This window comes from Oreochromis aureus, linkage group 5 (genome assembly GCF_013358895.1).
Source record: "Oreochromis aureus strain Israel breed Guangdong linkage group 5, ZZ_aureus, whole genome shotgun sequence".
Lineage (NCBI taxonomy): Eukaryota > Metazoa > Chordata > Actinopteri > Cichliformes > Cichlidae > Oreochromis > Oreochromis aureus.
In genome coordinates, this window is record NC_052946.1 from 28,978,099 (window position 1) to 28,989,232 (window position 11,134).

The 11,134-nt window shown below is 40.7% G+C and overlaps 1 protein-coding gene across 1 annotated transcript in view; it reads right to left on the reverse strand.

The window, feature by feature from the left end:
• The window catches only part of podxl2 (podocalyxin-like 2), a 29,396-nt gene extending 20,006 nt beyond the window's left edge, over nt 1-9,390 (reverse strand). Inside the window, exon 1 of the mRNA XM_039611836.1 lies at nt 9,127-9,390. Within this exon, the coding sequence (XP_039467770.1) occupies nt 9,127-9,157 (31 nt within the window). The 5' untranslated portion in view covers nt 9,158-9,390. The remainder of the gene's footprint in view (nt 1-9,126) is intronic.
• Between the last annotated feature and the right edge of the window lie 1,744 nt (nt 9,391-11,134).

Consider the following 11,134-nt stretch of genomic DNA (forward strand, 5'->3'; position numbering starts at 1 on the left):
ATTGCAGGGTGGTGGCTGCAATGTGACTCAGGAACTTCAGCTGCTATCTGAGGTCCACTAATTGTTGAAGTCGGGATGTGTGAAGGTGATGATTTCGTGGATTTGTCTGCTCCAGCTCTGACAAAGGAGATGGACTTCATCTGCTTAAGTTTTGTGCAGATTCCTTCAGTGATGATCATCAGGAGAGGACTGTGTCTCTGAATGTGAAGCTGCTGAGCATCTGTTCTTAGCAGGGAATGCTTCAGACACTGCTGGTGCTGCTGTCTGGTATAAAGTTTACAATGTTTATGTTCTTCAGTGCAGCAAAAAAGTAACTGTTTTCTAATTAATATAGCATATATAACAAATATAAACAAAGTAAAACTGGAAGGAATACGACAAACCTGACCTGCTGGTGCCCCCAAATGTCTGTGCAAACTTTAGATTGAATTCAATGTTGAGATGTTTCTTAGTTTAAGTGAGAAGGGATGGAGGAACAATAGAAAAAAGCCTGGGGCTTATCTAAATTAAACCTGGGGCTTAATTTAGGTAAGCCCAAGGACCATACAAAGTACAGCTAAATCAAAACTCACTGGAGCCCATGCACTTCCAAAGAAACCCAGCTAGGCAACCATGGTAATTTAAAAAAAAAAAAACACTAATGATGATGTGTTTCTGTGAATATGTACAGAATATATCATTAAAGAAAAATTGAGAAAATGTCACAAAAGAAGTTGTTTTTTATCTGCAGATCTTTTTTTCGATTTTAAAAAGTGCTTTGCTTCAAGAGAATGGGTTATGAAATGCCCTTCTCACTGTGAGTTACAGATCCAGTGAAGAGCTCCAAGGACAGCGAGGTAATATGCAAGAGAGGATGATGAGGTGGTGGATGGATGAACAGAAGGAGGGAGAGATAAGGGATTCATCACCTAGAGGAGAACAGCTCTGTTTCTGTCGCTTTAATTCCTTTTTATTAAAGCAATCCAAGTGACTGAAGAAGTCACTTGGGTGAGTGACAAAACGCAGCGTTCTCCTACTGAAAACATTATGTCCAGATGAACAAATTCAACCTTTTGGGGTTTTTCCTTTGTACTTTCCAAATCCCCAAGTCAACACTGTGGTGAATCCATAAGCATCCATACAGGAAACACAGTCCTTATTTTATCCTGAGATCATGAGAATTGCAGTTTATTTAGTTAAAATTAACGCTCTCCAGGAAAACCTATAACAATCAGCAGAAAAACAACAGATATAAAACTTCTACTCCCTGATTCATCGCTGATCAACAAATATTTGGCCATAAAGATATAAAAAGACAGTGCTTCGTGGGTTTAAATTTTGCTATGTTGGTACTGATGCAGCGTTCTTTTCAGTCTTACTGAACAGATGCTGCATTATTATGCCACATACCCAAGAGGAATACATCGTACAACTGAGCTAATGCAGCAGCAGTGAAAACCTCAGGCCACAATGACTGAAACCTCAAACACTGTCAGTATCAGAGTACGTTCTTTCTACTAAACTCTACTCTAACAACAACAGAGACTTAATACTGAAATCATAAACTGTGTATAAGTATGGGTACCATGGTACATCCCCTGGTGGCTACACCTACAGATCATATAAAAACATGGATGTAACCACCTTGACTTCATCTACTAGGCACAAGCTGAATGCTTTGGTATTTTGTGACTGAGAGGACTGAGGGATCACACGCCACGCTTTATTGTCCTTTTATAGTCTAATTGGGACTTCACAAAATGGACATTAATTTGCATTTGAAGTTTAAAGGTAATAAGTTATCTTTGGTTTTAAAAAAAAAGCATAATTTTACATATTTATACCACTCAAAGCTACCAAAGGCCGCTTTTGATGTAAGGGAACCATTATTTATAAATGAACACACTTGATCATAGAGCCAGGGCCACAAGCAGCAGTGTTCCAATAGATTTCTATGTAATCTGATGTGTTTTTACAATCAAATAAACCACCAAGTAGATCCACTGCTGTTTTAGAAAGGATTCAGAATTAAGGACCTTCAGCACCACCTTCACATTTCCGACCCTGAAACACAAACATTTGATCTGGCCTGTTTTCAAAGTAGCTGTTTGCATGTCGAGAAGCTATGAGCAAGTTCTGAAGCACCAACTCTCAGCTTTTGTTTGCAAAAGTTTTTCACTTCACACTGGTATTGCATTAGTAGTCCATCTACCCAAAGGTATATACAAAGAGTTCAGTCATTCCTCCATCTATTTATCTGAGTCCAAGTCACAAGGGTAGCAGACTAAGGAGAGATGTTTAGACGTCACTGTCTCCAGACACTTCCTCATCTCTTCTGGAAGCTGAGAGATGTAATCTTTCTAATGTACCCTGGGTCTCCTTCAGAGGCTCCTACCAGCAGGACATGCCGGAAAAACATGCATCTGACCAGGTAGCATCCTGGTCAGATCCCTGCACCACTTCAGCTGGCTCCTTAAAATGTGGAGCAGTAACGATTACTCCAATCACTTCATCCCAAATTACAAGCAACACGATCAACTTAAACATTTAGACCACAATTAAAGAAATAGAGCAGTGTTATATGTGTAATTAAAGAGTAATAAGAAAAATATAGATTATATTACATGTGATCTCATGCCTATAATTATTAAGTGTGCCTATGCCAAGAGGCACACTTATTACTATTCGTCAGATTTATCCTACTTATTATTATTCCTCAGTTTCTGCCTGAAATTTTGCAGCGTAATTCACCCCGCAGTTTTGAGACAAGCTTCATATATGTTATATCATTTTGTGCGGCTGGATCAGGAATGGTGTGCTATGACTTTTTGTGTTTATTACTTCTATAGTTTTTTAAATATTAATATTTTAATACAAGTTTTTGCCCATTGAAATGAATGGGAAGGTTTTGGAAGGTTTCATTTGTGGTGTGTTGGCTCCATCTTTTGGTCCCATTGAAACAGATTTCAAACTTCATTTGTGGTGTGTTGGCTCTCTTTAGTGGTATGCCGGGAGTGGTACGGCCTGTCTACCCTTATTTGGATTACCGTAATGACGACAATATCAACGGCGCGCACAGCGTCGCTGCTTTCAGGAACCATTGGAAGTTTTAAGGTTGCGCGAACCATTGAATACTTACGGTAAGCGAAAGGGCGTATGCTTGGTGGAAAACTCCATATCCCACAATTCATAGCACGCCTCTACCGAGTCAAACAATGGCGGTTCGATTTTATATTGCTCTTATTCGTGTTTCTAGGTCACAAAATAAACTTTTAAGATATTTTCAGGCCAGAATGTAGTTGATTAAACTTCAAATATCTGCTCGTTTTATCAAGACATCCCATATTAGCAACAGTGCTCTGACGATGTCGGTGCTGCCTGACAGCTAGCCGGCTAGCTAGCTAGCGCGGCTTTGCTGACAAGCGACAACCGGCCTGGATGACAGTGAGGGCGGCTTACTCTCGTTTCACCCCCCCGGTCTTTCGCAAAGACGCGTGTTCGAAGCTGGACTTATTTTTCTTTTATATCAGCCGATGATTTATTTATTCATTTTAGTAACGGTATAAACAGTGGAAGGTGGTGGATTGTCCAGATGCTGGTCGATGTGGAAAAAATAACTCCGCTGTTTGGTGGTGGCTAACGCGGAGCTACAACAGAGGGCAGCTAGCAACCGGTGTATGACAGAAAGGACATGCGGAAAAAGAGAGATACGAGGCCACCGATTGACCGGGCCTGGCTTACACCGAGAGCGTTTCACACCCCCCCTCGCGCGCCACTGGTACGAGAGTCCGGTGAACTGAATTTCAGGTAAGACATTATGACTGCAGTATATCTGGGTGAGATATAAACCAAGTATATAGTTATTTTCGTTGTGCTGACTGTTTACAATTAGTTACAATAACTTGTACTGCGCGCTAGCTAGCATGACAGACTTTCTATACAGCTGGGTGGGTGCTGTGTTACTGATGATGAACTTTATTGTATTCATAAGGTTAGTTAGTAGAGTTGCCAACCGTCCCGTGCAAACGGAATCGTCCCGCATTCAGAGAAAATATTATGCGTTTCGTATTGGATGTCACCCTAAACAACAGCAGCACGTTTAAGCTTGATCAGCTGTTGTTAGAATTCATTTGATTTTAATTTCTAGTATCAGCTGATGTTTGCTGGAACCAGGAGATGTCCTTACTGAATCATCAGAGCTGAACAGGTGATGGAGAAAAGGGTGACATGAATGAGTTGAAGGGAAGTTATGAACTGTTTCTGAGAGACAAATAACACCAAGCTCCTTTTTTTGTGTAGCTGACAGCTGGTAACTGTGCAGGGGCGGATCTAGCAAAGCTTTTGCCAGGGGGCCAGGTAGGGCATTAACAGGGAGAGGGGGGCACAAAGATATACTTTTCTTCCTTACTCTCATATAAAATATTTAGCTTTTATTAAATAGTTATCTGAATCTTACAACCAAAGTTTGTTTAATAATACACAAGATTGGCTGTATTCCTTTGTTATTCATTCAGAACACTGTGTAAAAATAACAAAAAGTGAATGCAAACGTGCATAAATATTTATTTTACGTGTCTGATGTGTGTGGCGGAGCATGGTCTGCAGTGCCGCTGCAGGGGAGGCGGACCCACCTGAGCGGCATCTGCAATCACGCCTCTCGGGCGTAAAGTCTGTGCTCTCTCGGCTGTTTTTTGGGTGTGTGTCGGGCTGTGAGTTGAAAAGCTACAGCCGGCTGTGTGGGTACACCAACCATGTGTGAAAAGTGGTCCATAACGTAATGCTTCAAAGCGTGTTCATGCAAACATTGTCGGGTCTGCCGTGGTACAATGGGACTTCTGCTCATGAACCTGTGTGCACAGCGTCTGCAAATCAGGGCTGTACGAAGTCACTTCATCTTTACCCAAAACTGTAAGCTGTCATCTGTGAGGCGCGAGCGGTGTTTGTTTTTACCATAGTTCATAGTGGAGAATGGCTGCTCTGCTGAGTTTTGCTCTCTGTAGCCGTATGAATGGCAAACTACACTGATTAGCAGCGGCACAGGCACACTTAAAATTTCTTCTGAAATTTTCGCTTTCTAGTATTGATTTTACACTTTAAGTTTTTAATATGAATGTGAGAAATTACCAACCATCATTCTTGATCAATGTAGCAAACCAAAAGCCAAGAAACCATCCAGGTATTGCTGTGTGTAGTATGTATATCATGATAGCATGTAGCTTGCATGGTACAATACAGGGAGTGCAGAATTATTAGGCAAATGAGTATTTTGTCCACATCATCCTCTTCATGCATGTTGTCTTACTCCAAGCTGTATAGGCTCAAAAGCCTACTACCAATTAAGCATATTAGGTGATGTGCATCTCTGTAATGAGAAGGAGTGTGGTCTAATGACATCAACACCCTATATCAGGTGTGCATAATTATTAGGCAACTTCCTTTCCTTTGGCAAAATGGGTCAAAAGAAGGACTTGACAGGCTCAGAAAAGTCAAAAATAGTGAGATATCTTGCAGAGGGATGCAGCAGTCTTAAAATTGCAAAGCTTCTGAAGCGTGATCATCGAACAATCAAACGTTTCATTCAAAATAGTCAACAGGGTCGCAAGAAGCGTGTGGAAAACCAAGGTGCAAAATAACTGCCCATGAACTGAGAAAAGTCAAGCGTGCAGCTGCCAAGATGCCACTTGCCACCAGTTTGGCCATATTTCAGAGCTGCAACATCACTGGAGTGCCCAAAAGCACAAGGTGTGCAATACTCAGAGACATGGCCAAGGTAAGAAAGGCTGAAAGGCGACCACCACTGAACAAGACACACAAGCTGAAACGTCAAGACTGGGCCAAGAAATATCTCAAGACTGATTTTTCTAAGGTTTTATGGACTGATGAAATGAGAGTGAGTCTTGATGGGCCAGATGGATGGGCCCGTGGCTGGATTGGTAAAGGGCAGAGAGCTCCAGTCCGACTCAGACGCCAGCAAGGTGGAGGTGGAGTACTGGTTTGGGCTGGTATCATCAAAGATGAGCTTGTGGGCCTTTTCGGGTTGAGGATGGAGTCAAGCTCAACTCCCAGTCCTACTGCCAGTTTCTGGAAGACACCTTCTTCAAGCAGTGGTACAGGAAGAAGTCTGCATCCTTCAAGAAAAACATGATTTTCATGCAGGACAATGCTCCATCACACGCGTCCAAGTACTCCACAGTGTGGCTGGCAAGAAAGGGTATAAAAGAAGAAAAACTAATGACATGGCCTCCTTGTTCACCTGATCTGAACCCCATTGAGAACCTGTGGTCCATCATCAAATGTGAGATTTACAAGGAGGGAAAACAGTACACCTCTCTGAACAGTGTCTGGGAGGCTGTGGTTGCTGCTGCACTAATGTTGATGGTGAACAGATCAAAACACTGACAGAATCCATGGATGGCAGGCTTTTGAGTGTCCTTGCAAAGAAAGGTGGCTATATTGGTCGCTGATTTGTTTTTGTTTTGTTTTTGAATGTCAGAAATGTATATTTGTGAATGTGGAGATGTTATATTGGTTTCACTGGTAAAAATAAATAATTGAAATGGGTATATATTTGATTTTTGTTAAGTTGCCTAATAATTATGCACAGTAATAGTCACCTGCACACACAGATATCCCCCTAAAATAGCTAAAACTGAAAACAAACTAAAAACTTCCAAAAACATTCAGCTTTGATATTAATGAGTTTTTTGGGTTCATTGAGAACATGGTTGTTGTTCAATAATAAAATTATTCCTCAAAAATACAACTTGCCTAATAATTCTGCACTCCCTGTATAACAAATAGATAGGATGTGCAATTATTTGTTTAAATCACTCTATTGTAATAAGAAATGTCGAGAACTGCATTTGTCTTAACAGCTGCATTGTGAGGATGACATAGCTGTGAGAGCAAAAATAAAAGTTTCTGATGACTCATCCTGTGAATAAATATATGTGCTGTAACTATGCCCACTGTGATTTGAAGACAACAACTGGCCAGGACTTTGTTATAAAATGCTGTAGCTGCAGAGTGATGGGATGGCTGTGAGCTGGCAAAAACTGTACTAAAGAAGAATTTACAGCTGTGGCCTAATTTATGTTATAGAGGCTGGATCTTGATACAGTGAACACCAGGTCAAACTAACGTTATGTTTATGCCTATTTAGTTTTTATAATGTCAAAGTTAGCAATAAACTGAAATTTATTTTCAATTAGATGATAGTTTATGTGAGTAAATTTGACCAGTTTTTAACATTTTGGAGAATATAGCCAACTGAGATGCTAATGTACCACATTAATGGTAATGATACAATTCATCAAAACTTAGCATGCTAGTAAGATATATAACTAAAATTCATTTTTCTAAATAAAAATGCTGTGCTCCATGCCAAATGTTAGGAACTAATTGTTTTTACACTATGGTACTAGGCCTTTAGGTTTCTGGGTTGTTGTTTTTGTTTTTATCTACATTGCAATCTCGGAAGCTAATTCTTAGAGTTATCGTTCTATAATACACAAAATCTTTATCTATGTTCCCTTCTTCCATGTGATGTTTGTATTGTATGTATGGTCGGCAAGGTCTGTCATCTCGGTTGTGGGCAAAAGACTTGCAACTGACAAATAAAGGCTATCTCAACATCATCATCATCATCCTTCTTCGCACCATGGATCTAACATGACTGGTTTTATAGCATTTAAGCACCTATAACACCCTATGAAAGCATCTTGTCATTTTCATTTTAACAGGTTTTAATGAGATCTCATTTAAATCTACAAAAATGTAATTGTACATGCCTAGCAACTACCTAGGACTGACCATAAATTATATCTACTAATATCTAACTTTTGTTTGTGTGATTAAGTATGTTGGTTTGCCAACAATACAAACAGGCCAAGCAGTACTATAGCACTGGGAATATGTCACTATGAAAACATTAACTTACTATAAGTCAGTTTCCTCAAGATGCATACTATCTGTAACTAATTAGTGTAATTTGATTCAAAATTTGAATAGAGGTTTAGTATTTCACTCCATTAATCCATATTTATTGATGTTTGGACAGATATAGGCAAATTTGTTCTTATTTACTTTTGTTGTTACGCTTTTTTAAAACTGCTGGATGCTATCAGTTTAAGTTGACATGGCAGATAAAATCTAATAGTGGACATTTTTACTCTACAGTCTACATAATGTTCCAGGGAATTGGCCTTAAGCCATCAACCTCCATGCTTTAAGCTTTAGATCAGCTTATTAGGCCTGTGCCCACCCCACAAATCTCTTCAACCCCATAAAGGATTCTTTCTTATTTAACAAACTGCCATATAATACCTGTAGTTTTATAAGCACAGACACAAAGATGAACCTCCACATTTCACCAAAAAAAAAAGCTGCAATGTGTCTTCTGACAAAAATGAATCCAACAAAAGCAAAAATATTGGAAATTCAAACATGGGCAGGTTTTCTCCTGCAGCTGCCACCACAAAATAACAATTCGGGATTTTATCGTGACTCGAAAATCAAAATTATTCTGTTTCTAAATTGATTTTGATCAAAGTAAATTTTTTGTCAAATGACAAATGTTCTGATCATGTTAATAACTATATCAAACATATCTAGGAGATTTTGGTCTGGTGCAGCTGGTTCTGCCTTCTGTGTGTGTGTGTGTGTGTGTGTGTGTGTGTGTGTGTGTGTGTGTGTGTGTGTGTGTGTGTGTGTCAGACACTGCAGTGTGTGTCCACTGATTTAAGTGCACTGCGCGCCTCCTACACACTGCCAGCCTGCATCCACTTCGCAGGATTTAACCTGAGCGATTCATTAAAGGAGATCGCGCCCAGGCTGCTGGTTACACCCTTATTTATCATTATTATTATTATTATAATTATTATTATTATTATTATTATTATTATTATTATTATTATTATCATCATTAATTTCCTGCAGCACTAAATAAAAAACGCGCATTTGGCGCTCAGTAATGAGTTTCATCTTCGTCTGTGATGTTTTCAAAGTCTCCTAAGAATTCTGTCAGCCTCACATTTTCATTGAGGGTGTTTGTTGTAGGATATCCATCGTTCTCAAAATGCTGTCGCGGTCTGTGATTACAGCTGCATGAAATAAACAGATCAGACATGATTAAAGAATGAGACTCACCGGTCAGAGTGATGTGGAGCAGGCCCGGCATGTCTGCTGCAGTGCTCCCCTCCTCCGCTTTGAAAGCACAGATCGCTCTGATACAAGCAGCGGCTGCGCTCTGGATGCGGATGGAGGCTGTCAGAAACACGCCGCGTTCATGGCCGCCTCGTGTCCTGTCTGTGTGCGGCTCACCAGCTGACCGTCTGCGGAGCCGTGCAGACAGAAAGACAGACAGGCGAACTCTGTGTGTGTCTGTGTGTACGCGCTGCGGTCAGTCTGATCTGATCCGCTGCACCAACGACGCTGACTCCGTCTGGCTGTTTAACTGCTGTTCGAACTTCTGACCGCTAGATGCCGCTACTGCAGACGGAGTGGGTTCTGGTTCAGTGCTGCATTCAGGTGCTGCTCAGAAAGTTATTGCAGCTTATTGCTCGTCAAGTTCAGTTTTTAAAGCACTAAAAGAAAACGAAGTTGTGAAAAATAGCAGCGTTTTATGCAACAAAGACTTTCTTGTTCAGTTACCCGTTTCTGTGCCTGTGTCTTTATGAATCATGTTTGTATATACAGTTAGGTCCATAAATATTTCAACATGTAAATATTTGTTCTGTACATTACCACAATGGATTTGAATCAAAACAACTCAGATGCAGTTGAAGTGCAGACTTTCAGCTTTAATTCAGTATGTTGAACAAAAAGACTGCATAAAAATGTAATGAACTGAAGCATTTTTAACACAATGCTTTCATTTTAGGAGCGCTAAAGTAGTTGGACAAATTAAATAACTGAAAATAAAATGTTCATTTCTAATGTTGTGTGAAGGTTGTGTGCAGGCAGGAGTGGTGGTAAGGAGGACCCAATGCACAGACACTCGGAGGCAGAAAGTAAACTCAAACTCAGATTTATTGCTAGATGGCAAACAGAGAACTAGCAAAACTGAGAATACAAATACTAAACATAAAATAACAATAACCTGGGCTGGCTGGCAGGCAGGCAGACAGACAGACAGAAATGAGGGTAGATCGCAACACAGACACAGAGAAACACAGGGCTTAAATACACAGAGGGAGCAATCAGGGAATGGGAAACAGGAGGGGGAAACTGTCCGAAGTTGAGTCTTCATCCTTAACCCCCTTGAGTTAAGATCAGGTGACTGACTTAGCCATTCAAGGTTCTCCACTCTTGGAATTGGGGTCATTACACTTCTTTGCTTTAAAAAAAACTCCTGGGTTGCTTTGGCTGTATGTTTTGAGTCAGTGTCCATGTTTATTATGAAACGCTGCACATTAAAAATGATCTACATTTAGCTGGACTTCAGCACAGTATGTCTCAAATCAACTCCAGGCCTTTTATCTGCTTAAATGATAATGACATAATGAAGGAATTGCCCACAACTGCATTGTTATATGCATTGTTATATAATAGTCATGTCCATTATATAACAGCAGGTATATTAACACTAATCAAGTCAGACAAGCAGCCCCTCCTTTTTGTACCTGGAGGTAGGTTCTTACCTTTAGTTGGTATTCTGATGTTAAAATTTTAAGTTATTTATATTTCAGATTGTGGCAAGGACCAAACACACACACACAGTGTTTCACGTGTTAAAATGTCTTTCTTTATTTTGGCATTTTCACAATTCCTGGTTTCAGGCACACTCGACTGGGAGCAGCTCCTTCCACAGCTCCTCCACTGCACATTTTCCCGTCAGTCTCTGCTGTCACCATATATAGTGGGAGAGAGTCATCAGTCACCACTAACACACACACCTGTCTCCTCTGCCACCTCGAGAGCTCACTAACCCAACCCCTCCCCTGCAGCAGGCCAGAGACCACACCCCTGCCACACACCCCCATCGCCCAACTGAGGCCGGGGCCACATCCGGCCGAACCTACTGCCTGCAGGATAAAAGGGAGGGAAATGTTAGGTGTGTGTAACAGAGGCTCCCCACAGAGAGACTGTTTGACCCACACAAGCGCCACCTGGCATTGCCCCATCCACCGGACAAGACCTGGGGCACCCTTCTGGG